This window comes from Mustela erminea, chromosome 21, assembly GCF_009829155.1.
Source record: "Mustela erminea isolate mMusErm1 chromosome 21, mMusErm1.Pri, whole genome shotgun sequence".
Taxonomy (NCBI): Eukaryota; Metazoa; Chordata; class Mammalia; order Carnivora; family Mustelidae; genus Mustela; species Mustela erminea.
The window spans coordinates 6,096,858-6,117,615 of record NC_045634.1 but is presented as its reverse complement, the minus strand read 5'-3'; the positions used below and the strand labels follow the sequence as shown (position 1 = coordinate 6,117,615).

Genomic DNA, 20,758 nt, shown 5'->3' with positions numbered 1-20,758 from the left:
ACTGGACCTTGGCTACTTCCAGGGCTGCCGCACCGAAGGACGCCCTCCCGCCCCATAATCTGAGAGCTCATTGGTGGGTGGTGTCGTCACTCAGAGTGACGTAACGGGATAGGAAAGAGGTGGAGCCGTAGAGACTTCTGGGGCCCCTCTAGCTGGGGACCTGGGCGAGGGAGGTTTGGGAAGGGACTGGAGGACTGAGGCAGCCGTTCCGGGGAGCCGGCCCGAGGAGGTAGGGGTGGGCTGGCCAAGTCCTTAGGCTGTTACTTGGTGGACCTCGCCTGCCTTTTTTACTCCGGAGCCCGCTCCCTCCGCATCCTGCTCTTCCCATCAGGGCCCAGGTTTCCCGATAGCTTCCAGTTCCCCACCGCACTCGCCTCAAGCCCATGACCTCGTGCCCCTGCCCGCCCCCCAGCTTTGGAGCTCAACCTCCATTTCCCCTCCTTCCGTGCTTCGCTTCGTCCTCTCTCTTCCGTACCCGGCGCCGGGCTTCTCCTTCCATAAACCTGGATCGCCAACAAGGTTGTCCTCCCCGTGCCTGCACCATCCCCGCACCCAAACACAAAGAACCGCCCCCCACCCCCACCCCGCTGCCGCAAACACAGTCCACCAACACACTACGTGCACAAAAGCCGACGGCGCGTTTTGTCCCTGTGTCGTCAAGGGCCAGAAGCAAGGTAACCCGGGGAGCCTGGGGCCCCGCGTGTGGGCGTGGGCGGTGCGAAGGCGCAGGCGGGGCTCCTGGCCGGCCCCGCCTAGGAAGTGGTTACCCACCGCTCTGGGCGGGAGTGCCCAGGGGCCGGAGAGCAGGTTAACCGCCTGATCGGGTGTGGCTTGCCTCCAGCAGGAGACCACCCTCCCTTAGCCTGGGTTTAGACGGTCTGAAGTATTCTCTGAACTCCCGTTCAAAATGTCAGCTCTGTGGTTGAGGTTTCCATCCAGGAGAGCACCCTGGTCTGCGCCTTTTCCAGCTGGAGGAAAGCAAAGTTGACGCTAAGAGATACTACCAAAAAACACCTTGCTGCCCTTGGCTGAAAAGGACTACAGGATGGAGAAAGGTTTTGAAAAAGCTTGTTTAAGGATAGCTCAGTTTGGACTCTTTGGAGAATCTTCAGTACAGGAAACCAATTTACCTCCACTTGAACGATTAGTAGGTACCATGTATTATCTTCACTGCTACATAAATGTGGTCAGTGAATAATTTTTTGTTTGTTTAGTAGGCTCTGTGCCCAACATGGGGCTTGAACTCATGACCCTGAGATCAAGACTTGCCTGCTCTACCAACTTAGCCAGCCAGGCACCCCTGCTTTTCATCTTTAAAAGTTTGGGGCAACTTGGCCAAGTATGGGAAAAAGCTAACTGAAACAAATCCAGGATATTTTATCCTACCTGTATTTTTAGGCTACAAATAAGTGTGTATTGCTTAACTTCTTAAATACCTGGCAGCGGGGGCACCTGGGAGGCTCAGTGGGTTAAGCCTCTGCCTTTGGCTAGGGTCATGGTCTCAGGGTCCTGGGATAGAGCCCCACATCGGGCTCTTTGCTCAGCGGGGAGCCTACTTCCCTCTCTCTCTCTCTCTGCCTGCCTCTCTGCCTACTTGTGATCTCTGTCAAATAAACAAATAAAAATCTTAAAAACAAAAAAAATACCTGGCAACCATTCAAGTAGGTTACTGGGTGTTATTGACCAGAAATTAAAAAGTCTTTAAAGACCATATCACCATCATGAGCACCATGATGTTAGAGATCATGTCTATTTGTTGGGAAATCAAAAGTACAATTCTCAAATCCAAGCTGAGAAAACATTCATGATTGTTGGAAATGATCTTGAGAGAGATTTTATACCTTGAACGGAATATGGAAATTTTCTAAAAAGTTATATTTCTGCAGTAGTAAACACTGAAATCCTGGTATCTTTATAATTGATGTGTTCTTAAAATACTGAATTGTTTACTTAATCCTTCTGTCTAGGTTCCTATGTTGACTAGTTGAGACAAATATAAGTATGGCCTTCTACAATTATAAAACAGTCTTAGCTATTGCCCGGACAAGGTAAGCCATGGAATCCCCACTTACCCTGCAATATTTATATAAACTTTTTTCTAGACCAGAAAGATATATGTAAAAAGATAGGCTTGTTCCACAACAAATGAAAGCTTTGTTGACTTTAACTCTACTGCTTTTTAGGAAGCTGACATTTTATTGTATTTAAACTTACCCTAGCTTTTCTATATGCCTTAGAACTCGGGCTGAGTAATCTTTAGATGTATGGCACAGGGAAGAGAGAAGATGTAATGGTTTTAGAGTGACACCTCTGTAACTGATGAATGTTGCATGGGCCCTTAGAAAAATGAGCAAAATGGCTGTCAAACAAGCCAGGCCTGGGCATATACCTGCGCTCGTAGGCCTGTTATCACTTATTTATTGTAAAGAATATTCACTGAGAACTTACTATGTGCCAGATACATTGTACATTTTCCCTTTTGGCCCTTCAAAAAGTGTTTTATCTTGGCATGCTTCAAAAACAGTCTGAAAGAATGGAAAAACCATCTCTTTGCCAGAAGAAATGTCTTTGCCAGGAACTTTCTTTGCCTAGATGGGTCTTATTTTTATTTTCAAACAATCTGATGTGCTAATTTAACTGAAGATTGTGAGCTGTTGCAAAACTAGAATATAGAGATCCCCAGCTGGGGTGCCCAATTTTAGTTCTTATTCCTAACATTCTTAAGGAATTGTAGGTGAAGGGCATTTGGGACACAAATGCCTCTCATTTGAGGGAGTCCACAGGCACCACACAGACAAACCAGTATTATGTGTTTGGTTAATTTCCACAGAGGCTGTGAAGTGTTTTGTTCAAGCAATATTCCTATTGTCAGTGGAGTAACCACAGATGCAAGTGTTCCACCGGTTTTATGATAGTAGATAAAGACGACACCTTCAAACACAACCCCTGGTGGAAAAATGTTTGCTGTTAGATTTTTAAATTAATAGTTGCAGAGTTTTGTGCTCATGTCAGCACTGCATATACTAAAATTGGAACAGTTTAGAGATTAGCATGGCCCCCGGCACAGGAATAATTCCAGAGTTTCTAACTTGTAACATAGCAATTATTTTTAGGAATTAACTTATTAATATTTCTCATAGAGTCTATCACTCAAACATAAAGTGACACTGTTCTTCAACTGGGGTAAAAAGTTATATTTCCTTCATTTGTGAATATCATCTGCTTTTAAAATATGGCTTAAAAGCCGCTGCTTTATTTTAACCATATAAATATTGATTTCTTTAGTTTGTATGTTGGTAACAGTATGTGCTCAACTCAGAGGATGTCGCTCTTTATTCCAGATTCCCTAGCTATTTTGTCCATCCTACCAGCTCTTATTCCCCATCATTTGCATTTCTTCACTTGCCAGATTCCCATTTAAATAGAACATACATCAAAAACTGTGTAAGCAAGAAGTACTCCTATCCTAATCAGTCAGGCAATAAAGTACTTCACCTACGAGCTAGAATAATACAGAAGCTGCACACATCAACTTGCTGGTTACAAGAGGTCCCTGGTAAACCTCAACTGCAGCAAACCCCAAAAAAGCCTCAGGCGACAAGCCCTCAGCCCGCAGAAGGAACTGGCACGAAGATTAAGGAAGAAAAGCGATCTTATAGACAAAGAATTATGGATGAACTTAAATATTATTACAATGGATTCTACTTGCTGTGGATTGACACCAAAGTTGCTGCCAGAATGGTTTGGAGGTTGTTGCACGGACAGGTGCTGACCAGACGAGAGAGACGAAGGGTAGGCACAAATCATATTTGAGACAGAAAATGTAAAGTTAAATTGAACGATTCGGGAACCAAGTTTTAAACTCACTTGAGAACTCATCCCCAAAATCCCAAAGTAGGAATAGTGACTGATAGTGAGAACCACAGTTTTTCCGGAGTTTCTTACTTGTCTGAAATGGACTTACTGTACAACCTGAGGCAAGATTCTTGAGATTTGTGCATATTTCCCTACAAAGTGGTTATAATTGCGTTCTGATCTCCCCAAGGGGTTGAGAAGCTTCAGGTTTGATCTGTGCACCTGAAATAGGAAGTAGTGTTAATATATTAAGTATATGCTTTTGAAAAATCAGTTTTTGACAGATACTGTACTATTAAAGTACAGACTGCTAACATAGATGAAAGCTAACAATAGATGATGCCAGCAATATGTTTTGATTGTCATAGATTTCCTTGAAGGTATCTCATAGATGTTACTTCAGAGCAATAGTAAAAAGGAAAACCCTACTGGTCCATTTTATATACAGCTGCAGAAAATCTGTCTAGGGTTTTTAACACTTCAAGGACCAAGGCAGGCTTTTTTGGTTTTGTATATTTGTTTGGGGCATGTCCTAAAATAATGAATATTGCGTATGCATTTAATTCTTTAGCTCTTGAGGACTTGTGCTGATTTCTTCCGCCTGGTTCCATTTATGGTTTTCATAATTGTACCCTTCATGGAATTCTTATTACCAGCATTTCTAAAATTCTTCCCAGAGATGTTGCCATCAACTTTTGAAAGTGAATCCAAAAAGGTATGTAGGATTTTTTAACTTAAAAAAAAAAAAAATGGACTCTATTCTTTAGTTTTAAGTTTATAGAAAAATTGAGTAGAAAGTACAGAGGATCTTGGATACTCCCCCCATTTCCCTGGTTGTTAATGTCTTGCATTTGTGTGATCTGTTTGTTACAATTGAAGAACCAATATCTAGATAATATTAAATCTCCTACTTTACATTGGCTTCACTCTTTGTGTTGTACTGTTCTATGGGTTTTGAAAAATGCATGATGTCATGGTATCTACCATCACCCACTGCCCTAAAAATGCTCTGTGCATCATCTGTTGTTCCTCCTACCTCCCCCAACCAATGGCAAGCACTGTCTCCATAGATTTGCCTTTTCCGGAATGTCATAGAATTGGAATCATACAGTATATAATCCTGTCATGGATCATTTCTTTCTATCACTGCATAATATTTCACTGTATGGATGTGCCAAGGGGTGTTTCTCTGTTGACCTGTTGAAGGGTATTGTGTTTGATTCCAGTTTTTGGCAATTATGAATAAAGCTGCTATAAATATCTGTGTGCAGGGGTTTGTTTTTTTTATGATCATAAGCTTTCAACTCATTTGGATTCCTAAATACACAGGAAAGCAATTACTGGATTGTATGGTAAGACTATGTTTAGTTTCATTAAAAAAAATAACTGTCTTCTGAAGTCCCTGTATCATTTTTCATTCCCACCAGCAATGAGAGTGCCCATAGCTCTGTATCTTCATCAGCCTTCAATGTTGTCAGTGCTTTGAATATCAGCCATTCTAATAGATGTGAAGTGATTTCTCATTGTTATTTTAGTTTGCAATTCTCTGATGACATATGATACTGGGCATCATTTCATATGCTTGTTTGCCATCTGTATGTCTTCTTTGGGGATGTATCTGTCTTTTGCCCACTTTTTAATGGAGGCATTCATTTTCTAATTGTTGTCTTTTAGGAGTTCTTAATACATTTGGATACAAGTCCTTTAACAGATAGATATCTTGCAGATATTTTCTCCCAGCTTGTGGCTTGTCCATTTTCTTAACTGTCTTTCACAGAGCTAATGTTTTTGATTTTGTAATTAAATATAAGTTATCAGTATTTTTTTTTTCCAGATCATGATTTTGGTGTTGTATCTAAAAACTCATTGCCAAATTCAAGGTCACTTAGGTTTTCTCCTACATTTTCTTTTTCTTTTTTTAATTTTAAGTAGGCTCCATACCCAATGTGAGGCTTGAACTCATGACCCTGAGATCAAGAGTCCCATGCTCTCCTGACTGAGCCAGCCAGGCGTCCCTCCTACATTTTCTTCTAAAAGTTTTAAAGTTCTGAGTTTTACATTTAAGTCTCTGATCCATTTTGAGTTAATTTTGGTAAGAGGTGGAACATCAGGATTAAGATTCATTATTTTCTTATTTATGTGTGGATACCAGGTTTTTCTAGCATCATTTGTTTAAAAAAAATGATTCCCTTTCCATTGAATTTATCTTGTTTTTCACCATTAAAAAAATAAAGGGAACAAAAATCAGCTGTTATTGCAGTGACTAGTTGAACAATGGGCATGATTTAGCCAGGCAGACCCTTTCTTTCTTGAGAATAGTCCTAGAGAAGATGGGTCCTCGTTGGATGGTCACTGTGATGGTGACAGACTAGGAAAACTAGGGAGCCCCTTTGTTCTTTCCCTTCTGTGCCACTCTACTGGACCAAGGTCTGAAGGCACAACCACATGATGAGAGGATGAACAGGACAACTTTTAAATCGGATCAGGAAATGTTTTCTAGAAGAGATAACTATGCAACCTAGACTAGAAGGATGGTAGAATTTTGCCGCAACATTTGAAAGGCTTTCTGGATAGAAAGAGTAGCACCTAAAATGGCTTACTTGCGTGAAAGAATTGGACATGATCTGAGACACTGAGGGCTGCTTTGTGGGTGGAGCAGGGAAGAGACAGAGTGATGTGTCAGGGTCAGGTTGGAAAGCGTCTACCACCCTAAGAAATGTAGACTTTGCTTTTGACCATGGTGAATAACGGAAGGTAAATTTAAGCAGAGGGTGGGTAACACAGTTAGATCTGTATTTTAGAAAAAACGATTTTGCTGGCTAAAAGGATGGAAGAGGGCAGGGCCAAAGGAGGGATTTCCCGATTTCCGGCTGGCATGCTATTACAGTAGCGCAGGAGAGATTAAATTATGAAAGTGGCATTAAGAATAAAAACTTGAAGGGGCGCCTGGGTGGTTCAGTGTGTTAAGCCGCTGCCTTCGGCTCAGGTCATGATCTCGGGGTCCCAGGATTGAGTCCCACATCGGGCTCTCTGCTCAGCAGGGAGCCTGCTTCCTCCTCTCTCTCTCTCTCTCTGCCTGCCTCTCGGCCTACTTGTGATCTCTGTCTGTCAAATAAATAAATAAAATCTTTAAAAAAAAAAAAGAATAAAAACTTGAAGATACGTTAGAGGTACACGTAAGGGGTAGAATCAAATTGGCATATTTGACTGGCTATGGTTTAGTTTACTTACCTTTAAGATAATCAGGACCTAGAATAAATACTGTGGGATTCCAGGGAAGGTGTTCATGAATTCAGGAAGGTGGGGGAGAAAGGAAGTGATTTATCTAGATTCCTCATTCCTCAAGGCTGCTCATTCCCCAGATACACATCCATACACACTATGGCTACAGTTTTAGAAGATACGTTCTCTTTCTTTTCTTTCCACGGACTAAAGCAAATGAGAAAATGAGAGAGAGAGGTGGTGTGGTGGGGGGAGGAAGTTGTGGGGGTGGGGGATGGGAAGAAGCAAGACTTTCTATTTATGTCAGATCAGAGAACAACCCATGCATTTCTCTTTTGTAGTACTTATTTATTATACTTTAATTTGTAGAATTACTGGATGATCATTAGTCACTAATGTTTGTCTTTCCCATTAGACTAAAGTCCCATGAGGGCAGGAATTCTTATCTGTTTTTGCTCAATTTATCCCCAGTACCTAGTGCAAGGTAGATGCTCAATAAATAAATGAATAGATGGATGGATATGGATATAGGAAATGGATAACTAAATGGGTTCTAATGATGGCATTGACACTGGCATTGTGTGATTTTTTTTTTGGTTGAGTCTTTTTTTTTTTTTTTTTTTTTACAGACAGAGATCACAAGTAGGCAGAGAGACAGGCAGAGAGAGAGAGGAGGAAGCAGGCTCCAAGCTGAGCAGAGACCCCAATTCAGGGCTCAATCCCAGGACCCTGGGATCATGACCTGAGCCAGAGGCAGAGGCTTTAACCCACTGAGCCACCCAGGCACCCCTTGGTTGAGTCTTTTAAGATTTTTCTAAAAATTCATGATTGCTATGATTGGTTAATCATTAGAATCTCTTGGGCAACTTCAAAAAAAAAACAAACATAGAAAATCTTATTCCTCTCCATCCCGAGTCCTGACCATGGTTATTATTTTTTTTAAAGATTTGTTTATCTAGTTTAGAGAGAGAATGAGCAAGCACATGAGTGGGAGTGGCAGTGGGAAAGGGAAGAGAGAATCCCAAGCAGACTCTGTGCTGAGCATGGAGCCTGACGCAAGGCTCAGTCTCATGACCATGAGATCACGAACCCAAGCCAAGACCAAGAGTTGGATGCTTAACTGACTGTGCAACCCAGATGCCCCTGACTATGGTTATTTCAACAATGCTACCACACTGCATTTCTGATAATAAATGAGGTTTTAGAAGTACGCATTAACATCATGTCTTAAGAGTATACATTTAGGGGCACCTGGCTGACTTAGTCAGTAGAACATACAACTCCTGATCTCAGGGCTGTGAGTTCAAGCCCCACCTGTGGAGTAGAGATTGCTTTAAAAATAATAATAATAAAAGGAATGTACATTTAATTCTCTTTTGTGTAGTACTTTGTTCATATCTGTCATAACACTTAAGTCAGTGTATTATAATTAATTGTATCTGTTTTGTACTGAAGTTATATGCTACTCTAGCATAGAGTTAATTTCCTAGTTTTCTTTGTTTGTGGCCCACACAAAATGTGGGCCCACTCTGGGATCGGGGGCTGGCTCAGCTAGCAGCCAGGATGGTTTATACCAGACTAAGAGATAATATCTCATTCTAAAGCTTTTTTTTTTTTTTAAGATTTTATTTATTTATTTGACACACAGAGATCACAAGTAGGCATAGAGGCAGGCAGAGAGAGAGAGGAGGAAGCAGGCTCCCCGCCGACCAGAGAGCCCAATGCGGGGCTCGACCCCAGGATTCTGGGATCATGACCTGAGCCGAAGGCAGAGGCTTTAACCCACTGAGCCACCCAGGTGCCCCTAATATCTCATTCTAAATAATGACAAAGCCTTCCATTGAGGGGATATTTTGGATCTATCAAATATTTATGGCCATCGTATTAGTAAGAGATAAAGGGTAAGATTAAGGTGGCAAGTTGCAGATAGAGACTACTTTTTATTTGGTTCTCACAAAACCCATTTAACTAGGTTTGAAAATCATTTTAAGATGCAGAAGAGGGAAGAATAATAACAAGGGTAACAATTCTTTTCCTCTCATCTTTATCTAAGAACTTGTAAACCTGAAGGATCGATTAACTTTCTCCTCTTCCGTTATTAAGGAGGAAAAACAGAAAAAGAAAATGGCTGCGAAGTTGGAACTAGCAAAATTTCTTCAAGAAACGATTACAGAAATGGCCAGGAGGAACAGGGCCAAGCTAGGAGACGACTCCATACAGTTCTCCTCCTATGTCAAACAGGTGTCAGTCTCTTGTGGTTACACTTCTAGGTACACACCGAGGTTGTGGAAGCAACTTCTAGGCTGGCGGTTATATGAAGTTTCATGTCATTGTGGATTGTCCAGATTGTTCACAGTCTCTGATGGCAAATATCTAAGTTATACACATACAATATTGCAAACATTTACAGTAGAGTGTACAAAACCTACCTTAAAGCAGTCATGTATTGGAAAGAACCGTAGATGTAGAGTCAAACTTCTGAACTACTCCTGATTTTTCAGCTGATTTAGGCTGACTTGGAGACTTCCTTATGCCTCTTGGTCCCACAGGGCCCATTTCCAGATGTAAGACAGAGTCTATGAATGTGCTTTGGTGTGTATTTCAAATAGTATGCAGAGAAGGTTAAATTAAGAAATACATTTTATAGTTGATAATTTTTTTAAAAAAGATTTATTCACTTATTTTAGAGAGGGAGAGTGTACATGAGTTGGGGGAGGGGCAGAGGGAGAGAAATGATCCCAAGCAGACTCCCGTCTGAGCTCAGAGCCCAACATGGTGCTCCATTCCATGGCCCATGAGATCATGACCTGAGCCTAATGCTCAACCAACTGAACCACCCAGGAGCCCTACAAAACACATTTTAATGAACCTCTTTGTCCCACTGCCTAGGTCCAGACAGGCCACAAGCCCAGCACAAAGGAGATAGTTCGATTTTCCAAACTGTTTGAAGATCAGCTAACCCTGGAGAGCCTAGATCGACCTCAGCTGGTTGCCCTCTGCAAGCTTCTAGAGTTGCAGGCCTTTGGAACCAACAATTTGCTCCGCTTTCAACTTCTGATGAAACTAAAGTCTATAAAAGCAGATGATGAAGTAAGAGCTGAACTGTAGTCGTCAGGGAATTAGCGCGGCTTGGGAGATCCTTTAGGGTGACTTCGTGATAAAGAGCTGTATCTTCTCTTAGATCTGCCCCTGGACGGGTTCTGGCAAACCACTGAGCAGTTTAAACAATCATTACCATGACAATCTGAACCCTCATTACTCACTTCAGGAGTTGTTTGTCATACTCTGACGCACTTTTCTGGAGAATGCCCTCATAAGCAGTTAGTGATTTAGTAATCTACATCAGTTAGGACCCGCTAGAAGGAACAGCAGCCCAGGAGGCTCCTGAGTCTTCCATTACTAAGGACAGGGCTCTGCCCTCACACCTCAGCTCCCCTTCCTCAGAGCTGGCACCGACGTAAATATTCTGCTGGGTGAGTTAGTCTGATAAGAAGGAGTGGCAAGGCCTAACGCAGGGAGGGAGAGCCCAGCTTAGACATCTGATGGGGGAAAGGCATCGTTAACTGCTAATTAGACTCTTAAAAAATGGAAAGAATGTTTTTTGAATCAGAATCAGCTGCTTTCAAGCATTCTGCCTGAGGGAGCAAGATTCCCAGAACTGAGAAAGCATGATCCCGGTGGCCTCATTTAGATTTCAGCTGTTGCTTTCAGAATTTTGGAATAAACAGTACTGGTCCCAGAAGTACCCTAGTTTTGGGTCACACCAAGCAGAAACCGTATTGTGTATCGAGCGAGTTTTGTGGACTCGAGTTAGGGCTGTTCCCGGATGGAGGTAGGAGGATGGTAAGGGGAAGGGCGACACTGGGACGCCAGCAAATGGTGCACTGAGAGCTTGTCACGCGGAATATTTTCTAATGAATCCTAAAGCTGCCATGAAGGGGAAACGCACATCGAGAGGGGAGAGGATTACTTTGGTGAAAAAGTGTTGGAGAGGAGTTCTGGGACTATTTCTGATAGTGTTAATACCAGTTGGCAGAATTCCCTTCATTTTCAGCTGCTGCACCTTTAGCCAGCGAGAGGACAGGTGTGGCCCCTGATTTGTTGGAATTTGGGATTCGGTAAAACTGGAACCAAAAGCGCCAGTACCATTCTTTATGTTACTTTCAGGTAATTGCCAAAGAAGGGGTGAGCGCTCTGAGCGTGTCGGAACTACAAGCAGCCTGCAGGGCCCGGGGGATGAGATCCCTGGGTCTCACTGAGGAACAACTGAGACAGCAGCTCACAGAGGCAAGTCGCAGCTCTCCGGGGCCCTTTCCACTAGAACTCTGTCCCCTGCGCTTTGTAGACCTCACTCTGATTTCTGTTTTTCAGGTGAGCCGTCCCACCTAATGTGCCTTCTTTAATTGAGCAGTGGGACGCTGAAGAAGCTAGATTTATTTTTGATGGAGACAGGGTACTCTGTCAGTTTTCTTTCTTTTTTTTAAGTTTCACTTAATTGACATACACTGCAATATTGGTTTCTGGAGTAGAATTCAGTGAGTCACCATTCACGTACAATACCCAGTGCTTGGCACAACAAGTGCCCTCCTCATACCCATCACCCATCGAGCCCATCCCCCGTCCCCCCTCCCTCCATCAACCCTCGGTTTGTTTTCTATCCTTAAGAGTCTCCTCCAGTTTGTTTCTCCCTCTCCTTCCCCCCTCCCCCATACGTTCATCTGTTTTCTTTGTTAAATTGCGCATATGAGTGAGATCATAAGGTATTTGTCTTTCTCTGACTTATTTCACTTAGCTTAATACACTCTAGCTCCATCCGTGTCATTGCAAATGGCAAGATTGCATTCCTTTTGACAGCTGAGTAGTATTCTATTCCTTCTTTATCTAATCATCAGTCGGTGGACACTGGGCTCTTCCCATAAGTTGGCTACTGTGGATAACGCCGCTATAAACATCAGGTGACATACGCTTTTGTATATGTGCTGCCGAAGCGAGCACGTGACATACGCTTTTGGATCTGTTGCTGCATAAACAACAATCACAAACTTAGTGGCTGAAAACAGCACCCCATTTATTAGCTTACAAGTTCTTTTTTTTTTTTTTTAAGATTTTATTTATTTATTTGACACAGAGAGACACAGCAAGAGAGGGAGCGCAAGCAGGGAGGGTTGGAGAGGGAGAAGCAGGCTTCCTGCTGAGCAGGGAGCCTGATGCAGGGCTTGATCCCAGGACCCCAGGATCACGACCTGAGCTGAGGGCAACTGATAAACGACTGAGTCACCCAGGCACCCCAGCTTACAAGTTCTGTCAGAAGTGCAGGCTGTGTTTTTTCTGGAGGCTCTGGGGGAAGATTCCACTTCCAGGCTCATTCAGTGTGTTGGCTGAATTTAGTCTTTTGCAGCTGGAGGACTGAGGTCCCATTTCCTCACTGGCTGTCAGCCCCAGGCTCCTCAGCCCTGCAGGCCCCCTGCATTCCTTACCTCTAGGTCCCATCCCTCTGCAAAGCCAGGAAAGGAGAGCTTCTCACACTCTAGCCCCCCATAGGCCTCACATCTCAGACTTCCCCTTTTTGAACTCTAGCTCCAGATTTAAAGGCCTCACGTGATTAGGTGAGACCTCCTCAAATAACTTCCTGCTTTCAGTTCTGCTGACTTGGGGTCCTAATTATTTCTGCAAAACCCCTCACAGCAGCACCTAGATTCATGTTTGAATAACTGGGAGAAGGTGTGGGTACACTAGGGACTAGGAATCTTGGGGCCACCTTAGAATTTTACACACTCAGGGTATTTTAAGGGCCTGGGCAAAATTCTTGAATCCAGGGCCTGTTGTGTGTGAATCCATCTGGAGGTCTAAGCCTTGCCTGAGGGCTTTACCTGGGACTACTTTCCAGTTAGTACCCCAAGCCAATATAAAGTGTTAGCTTTGGCAACAGATGTTTAATATTTTCCCACTGACAACATATTTTAACTAAGAGCATCAGTGTTTTTTTGTTTTATGACTTATTTATTTTAGAGTGAGAACACCTGCACACATGAGTTGTGGGAGGGACAGAGGGAGAGAATCTTAAGCATGCTTGAGTCCCCGCTGACCACGGAGCTAGATGTGGGGCTAAGGTGGGGTTTGATCCCATGACCCATGAGATCATGACCTGAGCCAAAACCAAGAGTCGGATGCTTGACCGACTGAGCATAGGCATCCCAGAGCATCAATGTTTTTAATCAAAGCAGTAACTCCTATTAATATTCTCATTCTTGGGGCCCCTGGGTGGCTCAGTTAGTTAAGCATCTGCCTTTGGCTGAGGTCATGATCCCAGGGTCCTGGAATGGAACCCCATATCGGTAGGGGAGCCTGCATCTCGCTCTCCAGCTCCTCCCTTGCTTGTGTTCCCTCTCTCACTATCTCTCTCTGTCATAAATAAATAAAATCTTTTTTAAGAAAATAAAAGTAAGTTTAAAAAATGAAACTCTCATTCTTGTAACTATAAGAAATGCTATAAAGCATACACAAATTATTTTGGAATAGGAGCAATTGTTGTGACTTTGAAACCACGTCAGGTAGCTATTTCCTTTTACATGTTAGACCTGCTGTGGCTGGAAGATGAACATATTGTAGGGAAAGTTTCTTAAAATCACTTATTTCTTTTTTTTATATAATTTTTTAAAGATTTTATTTATTTATTTGACACAGAGAGAGATCATAAGTAGTCAAGGAGGCAGGCAGAGAGACAGGGGGAAAAAGGCTCACCTCTGAGCAGAGAGCCGGATGCAGAGCTTGGTCCCAGGACTCCGAGGCCGTGACCTGAGCCAATGGCAGAGGCTCAACTCACTGAACCACCCAGGTGCCCTAAAATCATTTATTTCTTGAACATAGAGTATTAAATGGAGTCATACTGTCAAATAGCTTTCTTGAAAGAGTGTACATTTTTCCCACAAAGGAGTGAGGATACCGATCCAACAACGTGTGATAGTCAACACTGTATTACTCAGAAATTCTTGTGTTAGGATACAGGCAGGCATTTCACAGAAGGGAAACTCAAAGATGATAATCATATGAAACACCTTAACTTCATAAGAAGATAAAACAGATATCACATTCACCTGTTAAGTTGGCATAGATCAGTTTGATAACACACCATGTTGTTGAGGGTTAGGGAGAGGGGCACTCATGCATTGCTACTGAAAACCTCCACGGAATCTTTCAAAATTTAAAAATGCATTCACTTTGACCTAGAAATTTCACTTGTGCAGTATGACATATCTATAAAATTATCCACTGCAACACCATTTATAATAGCAAAAGACTGGAAATAGGCTAGAGTTCATAAATAGGAGAATAGTCAAATTATGGTCTTTCCATGCAACAATGGGATCCTTTACGGATGGTTAAAAAGGAGGCATCTCCACAGCCACGGATATGGATCAATCTCCAAGATATTTCAGTGAAAAAAAGCAAAGGATAGAACAGTGTGTATATATTGCCCTTTTTGTGGAGATGAAAAATGTACAAATGTGTGTTTGTTTATCCACAGATACTTTGGAAGAGTACGTAAGGACCTGGTGACAGTGGTTGCTTCTAGGGAGGGAAACAGGGTGGTTAAAGGATAGGAGTAGAAGGCAGGTTTATTGGTATTGATCATATTTTATTTGCTTTCTGAGTTTTGTCTCGTACATGTATTATCTACCTATGTATATATGTATATAGCTATGTGTCTATTTTTTTTTTTAAAGGTTGGCCATTTGGTACTTGAAAATTACATCTCATTCTCATTTTAATTTCTTTGGTTATGAGTGAGGCTTATTTATTCTTTCCCCTCACCTGCTCTATGTCTACGAGAAGATCCCCGCTCCTTCCATCCGCAGTGGATTTGAGAGGTGACTGGAACGCTCCCTCTCCAAGAGAGGCTCCCACTGTCGCGAGGGGGGTAACAGACTCCAGCCACTGGTGCCGAAGCCAGGAGACTAGTGTTCTCACCCTTGTCCTGCCGCTGCTCCCCAGCATGTACCTGGGGAAGCTGATGAAACTAGGGAAGCAGTTGGTGATGGTGGGTCACGCCCAGTTTGAACATGCTGGAATTCTGTCCTGTGTTATTCTCTTCCCATCTCCAGTGGCAGGACCTCCACCTGAAGGAGAATGTCCCTCCTTCTCTGTTGCTTCTGTCACGAACCTTCTACCTGATCGATGTGAAGCCAAAGCCAATCGAGATACCACTAAGTGGGGAGGTGAGTACCCAGGATGTGGATTTCCGTAACTGGGGCCTCTCCACAAATGTCTTATTTCCTCTTGCAGTTAGGGTGGACATTTCTTTTTGAGTATCTTTTGGCACTTGGTCCAGTGGGCTTTAAAATCTTTTTTAAAATTCCTTAAGAAAATTAAAATTGCTAAAGCTAACTCTAGCTATAGGGCTCTTACTGTCTTTGTCCCAGCTTGATTTAGGAATCCAGTTTATTCCTTCTCCTGAACCATCTAGAGTCTTCGTTAGTGGCCTCTTGCTCTTCTGAGACTGAATGGTTCCTCGTCTTTCATGTCCATTTCATTTGCCGAGATTCCTATTAATTTTGAAGTGACGAAAGGCCAGTCTAGAATGTAAACTTTTTGTCTTCCTTCCACTCATTTTCTTAGTCATTTTTTGTTGCCTTTAATTCAGTAGCTCCCCGCCACCCCCTCACCACCCCCAGCGTTTTACTGTAAAACCCAGGATTGGCCCAATCACTAGAGCATCTTGCTCTGGTCAGAAGGGGCCTCTCACTTCTCTGCTTTGTGGCTTCATGTCTAAGTCAGAATCTGCACAAGTGAGAAAGAGAGACCATTGTGGAACATGCTGCATGTGTGGTGTAGCAGATGAATCCAAGTTCTCTGGAGTGGGGACCCATCCGTTTTAATTTAGTTATGCTAGTGACTCCTTGGACAAGCCAAGGGAAATGATATGAAGTCCAGCATGAAAATTACACTTTGGGGAACACCCTCTTACTTTGCCTTTCCATATTTCCAGAGACTAATCAGATTTGGGCTTTGTTCAGGAAGGATTCTAGGGAGAGTGGGAGCAATTCTGGAACCTATACCATCTTTTAAAAGGCAGCCTACCTGGTTCTTACTCTGTATTTGGTCTTTAAGACTGACCAAATTTGTCATTCTTAGACTGCTCTCGGGTGCAAGGAAATCTTGGGATAGTACAATATCTCAGAGCTTAATCTATGTTCTCAGAATTATTTTAGTGGGGCATAAACACTTTAGCCAGATGCCACTTTCTGGAATGTTTGAGAAAGACCTAGAAATTGAGGACAAAATGACAAGTTCCTAGGCATTTTATTTGTTGCTCTTTTCTTTTTTTAATCCATGCTTTTAAACTTGTTTTCCATATATACAGAATGAGAATAAGTAGCATGCTAGGTTCTATACAGAATTTAGGGACATCAAGTTAAATATACTATAATTTAGGATATATGTAGCTCTTTTCCCTCCCAAGTACACAAAACAATTACATATTTCCAAAGAGCAGTGACATATTTACTTTTCAAATCTAATTGTAATTCTTGAAGAGAGGTTAGCTAGCTGTTCTCAAAATACCATGTCTTCCATTTTCCTCATGTTGCAGGAGCTTCTGTTAAGCAGCACCTACCATTTTAATAATAAATCGGACAAACTTACCATCATTAGACACCAAAAATGATAAAGATAACAATTTTGACTAAGTTGTATCAATACTATTAGAAGCTGATGAGTAACTGAGAAAAGGCAACTTTTTTTTGCCAGACTGAAAACCGGACCAGAATTGGCAAATCAGTAGCTTAATGACCGCAGACTTTTTTTTTTTAATTTATTTTTTAAGTAATCTCTACACCCAACATGGGGCTCAAACTCACAACCCTGAGACCAAGAGTTGCATGCTTCACTGACAGAGCCAGCCAATCACCCCGACCAAGGAGTTTTAATTCTAGAATCTCATTCAAGGGCCACTTTGCATGTACACCACTCAGTGATACTAAGTTGCTGCTTCAGGGGCCTGCTTCCTACATTCTCCTAAAGGGCAGAGTTGGAAGAAGTTAGGGATTCAGTGAGTGGAAAGCAAGTTGCGCTAGAAAGCATTAACTACTGTAAAAGTTGAGTTGCAGGAATAGCAGAAAGCTGATGTTCGTATAAAATACTTCTCTTCCTAGTCTTCCAAAACAGATATTCTTGTGGGATCACCTGCTTCTCTTGGATCTAAGGAGACACTGGTGGATTTAGCACCTCCACTGAAGGGAACTAAGGTTAGACTATTACTTTTCATTTGATTAATTAGGTTTCAACATGAAAATGTTAATTTATCCTTTTTTTTAATTTTAAGATTTTATTTATTTATTTGACAGACCTGGGGGAGGGGAGCACGCTCCTTGCTGAGCGGAAAGCCCGGTGTGGGGCTCGATCCCAGGACCCTGGGAACGTGACCTGAGCTGAAGGCAGAGGCTTTAACCCACTGAGCCACCCAGGCGCCCCAATTTATCCATTTTTAACTCTCAGTGAAACTGAATTTCAATACCATGGTGTTCTTTAATCAGGACTATTTATTGTACTATTAGTACTATTGTACTATTGTACTATTAGGTCAACATTTGGCTCTATGTAATTAGGTTCCAAATTTAGCCTTTTGAATCCTGTCGTGGAAGAGGTGGTAGTTACACGTTCCTGGGGGTCTCAGCAGTGTGACTATAGATCTAAGACCCATTCTGTTTTAAATCAGTAACCCAACTCTCAGTTCTGCTCTTAAAGGATGAAGAATTTATACAGCTGCCGCCAGTTCCGTCATCCCCCATAACACCATCGACACCTATCCCGTTACCTAAGGGACCCATCACTTCTGCTAAAGAAGCTGTGAGTATCTGAAAAAAGAACACCTTTGGTCTAGTTATTTTTAAGGGCAGTGAGGATCTAGAATTGTTACTATTGCAAAACACCACATGCTTCTTCCTGTCATCCAAACAGGAAGTTGTAGGCTGAACTTTCATCGTGTCGTAACCACTACGTTTTTAAAATTCAGTTATCAAAAAGCCCCCCCAAAAACCCCCCCAAAAACCCCAGCTTATCAACCAGTGCAGTCATGGATGAGGCCTCAACACGTTAAGTCTAGAAGCTCATTATAATATAGGCAGACTCTTATTTTCTTTTGTGCCAGATGGAAATAGTTCCCATATGTTGTGTATTTTGCACAGGCTTTAAATGTCAGGAATACTAGCAGGAAAGCAATTTAAATCCTAGGAGAAATGTATGTAAATAAGAAATTACTTATTTATCCACTTTTCCCCTTTGGGTCAAAGAATCTGGGACAAGGGCAAAAGCCTGACACAAGGATGTGGCAGGGGCGTCCTGGGAGAGGTTGACTGGCTCAACTGGCCCCCAAAGGCCAAAGAGAGCCAGCCAACACATAGACACCCAGGGCCAGACACCCAGGGTCCTTGCTTGCAAGTCTTTTTAAATTTTATAATTAAGATAAGTTGCAAACTTGGAGTTGACTTTGTGCTCTGTCATTTGATTAAGAAAACAGAAAAGGGGCTCTTGAGGAACTTCCACATCTCCCTGTGAACAGTGCCTAAAGTCCTTATGTTTTGTACCTAGACACTCCAGGCCGAATCACAAAAGGCAACGCAGAACAGCAAGGCAAGTTCTAAAGGTGCATAAGGACCATGGGAGATGAAGCTCAGTCGTCAGCTTCCTGCCCGCAACGGTGGCATCCATGCAGGACCATCCAGCTCAGACAGATGCTGTGTCTGGTTTAAGCAGAGATCAGCCGTGTCGTCCTTGGGGCAGTCCTTTGAGGCCTTGTAACCCTTCCAGATGACGTCAGCAGTGAGACCAACTTCAGACCATTTAGAAATATAATCTCAAAGCCACCTTCCTCTGTACCATGACGTCATCCCACTAAACTATGTGAAGCCCCCTCCCCGTGTTATTTTTGAACAGCTTCATATTCGTGTGCATGTCCTTTAAGGGAGGACTTTTTTTGCATAATGGAATCAGCTTGGCACCTTAGATTCAAGTAAGAACTTGGAAACTCCGAAACCAGGGATCCATCAGTAAGAATAGTGCCCTGGAAACAAAGCACCTTAATGGGATGGAATGGGCTTATTCCCCAGTAAGGCCTTTCCGGATATGAAGAAGAAAAAGCTTTCTGGAGAAGAAAACAGGAGTTCAACAGACTGGCGATCCACAAGGCCTGGCTGCTGCTCGGCTGCTCAGAGGCTCCCCCTCTGGGGCCCTCGGAGCCGGCAGGAATCTGGGAGGCCGCCACTATTCCAGCACACGTGGCTTTCATTAGCCACCATTTTGCCAGGAAACATAATTACGGGTTTAAGACGTAACCATTTGTCTGTGCTGGGTGTATGCTTTTCTGGTGTGTGTGTCTTTCACAAACAAGACCATTTGTTAGTCATCGGGGTGGTTAAGAGTCTGACACAATCCCTGAGCTACCCAGTAACGAGTATTATGTTCAGATACTTATGTTTGGGGTTTTCGGGATGGTCAGTTCTGATAAAACTCAATACCTTGCCCTGCAGCTGACCAAGAGCTTTCTTCCCTTGGGGAGTGCTTAGAAAGAAAGAGGTGTTTTCGGTTTGTGGGGGATGAGATTGGTTTTCTTCACTCTCGGTGAAACTGAAAGCGGTTAGATGGGAGTCATTGAAACCAAGCGCAACTCCAATCTTCCTGTCTGGGATCACCTACGTGAGGACTGTCATCGGTGCTTCCCAGCAAAGATCTGTACTTTACAATGCTTTCTAAGCTCCTCTCCACCAGAGGGAAAGCCCCACCCTGGCCTGCTAATGCACTCCAGTTCCTCAAGAATGATGAATCCCTACTACACAGCATTTGCTGGGTCTCCCCATTGGCCTCGCAAGGTGATTCACAATAAATTCTCCCATTTTTAAAACCATGGGTGTTTATTTTAATTAGCTCACATTTCAAGTGTTAAATGTGAAGGGATTAGTTACTTAACTTGTTCAATCCTGTTTTAGCTGAATGATTTATAAGGACTGCTAGGCTGTTCTGCAGTTCTTTCTGGCTTTTCCTACAAGGCAGAGTGGGAATGGTTACGGCAGGGGGCCCCTGGTCAGTTCTGGCTCCAGCTGGCTGGCCTTCACCCTTTTTTCTACATATAGGCATCTGAGACACTGAACATACTCCTCTTCCCATTCTTTGGATCATAGGTCAAAGAAGTCAGGATGTTTCTTTGGTCTCATCACCTAGAGCCCTTGGCTGTTGGGCTGTATGGGATTTTTACATCTAGCCCCTGCTGAAACCGAACTAGCAGTTCTGGTAAATAGTTACCAACCAACTCTGGTTGGGGCACAGTCCTGGCTTATAGCATTTGCCTTCAGGCTGCCATCAAGAGGTCACTGAGGGAGTCAGGAAGAGGGGTGCCCCATTAGCGCCAGCACAGTCATTAAATGGGTCACTTCTCACACAAGCATCTGGGAGGCAGTGTCCTGTATGTGGCCCTGAAGGCTTTTAGGTGCCAACCTGGAGGGACCTTGCCCCAGGCTGAATCTTCCTCAACAGCTGGGTTCTTGCTGACCTTCCATCCCATTGGCTCTCCTCAGCTGAGAGAGAGGGGTGGGAGGCTATGCCAGTGTGCTACAAAGCTTGCTCCTTCCCTGCAGATGCCTAGGCTTTGCTGTGCCATCTGCGAATCATCCCACTGGGTGGGACTGCAGGC

The 20,758-nt window shown here is 43.1% G+C and overlaps 1 protein-coding gene across 6 annotated transcripts; it reads left to right on the top strand.

Annotated features, from left to right (window-relative positions):
• The first annotated feature begins 114 nt into the window (after positions 1-114).
• On the top strand, positions 115-20,176 carry LETM2 (leucine zipper and EF-hand containing transmembrane protein 2). 6 transcript variants are annotated; one of them, XM_032328761.1, is made up of 12 exons: positions 116-674; positions 969-1,147; positions 1,968-2,048; positions 3,342-3,792; positions 4,427-4,570; positions 9,181-9,318; positions 9,967-10,167; positions 11,245-11,364; positions 15,180-15,293; positions 17,229-17,321; positions 17,821-17,922; positions 18,664-20,176. In XM_032328761.1, the coding sequence occupies exons 3-12, from the start codon at positions 2,002-2,004 to the stop codon at positions 18,724-18,726; spliced, it is 1,473 nt and encodes a 490-aa protein (XP_032184652.1). In that variant the 5' UTR covers positions 116-674; positions 969-1,147; positions 1,968-2,001; the 3' UTR covers positions 18,727-20,176. The 6 variants fall into 6 exon arrangements, with proteins under 6 accessions (XP_032184655.1, XP_032184652.1, XP_032184653.1 ...); XM_032328762.1 differs by having other exon boundaries at positions 128-229; XM_032328764.1 differs by lacking the exon at positions 969-1,147 and having other exon boundaries at positions 115-674.
• The last annotated feature ends 582 nt before the right edge of the window (positions 20,177-20,758 follow it).

What these genes read in the sequence shown, in the direction of transcription:
- LETM2 (XM_032328764.1), top strand. Translation starts at nt 2,002, where the DNA reads ATGGCCTTCTACAATTATAAAACAGTCTTAGCTATTGCCCGGACAAG. An exon ending in TTGAAAGTGAATCCAAAAAG is followed by an intron (nt 4,571 to 9,180) that starts GTATGTAGGATT and finishes TCCGTTATTAAG; the next exon opens with GAGGAAAAACAGAAAAAGAA. An exon ending in CTATAAAAGCAGATGATGAA is followed by an intron (nt 10,168 to 11,244) that starts GTAAGAGCTGAA and finishes TGTTACTTTCAG; the next exon opens with GTAATTGCCAAAGAAGGGGT.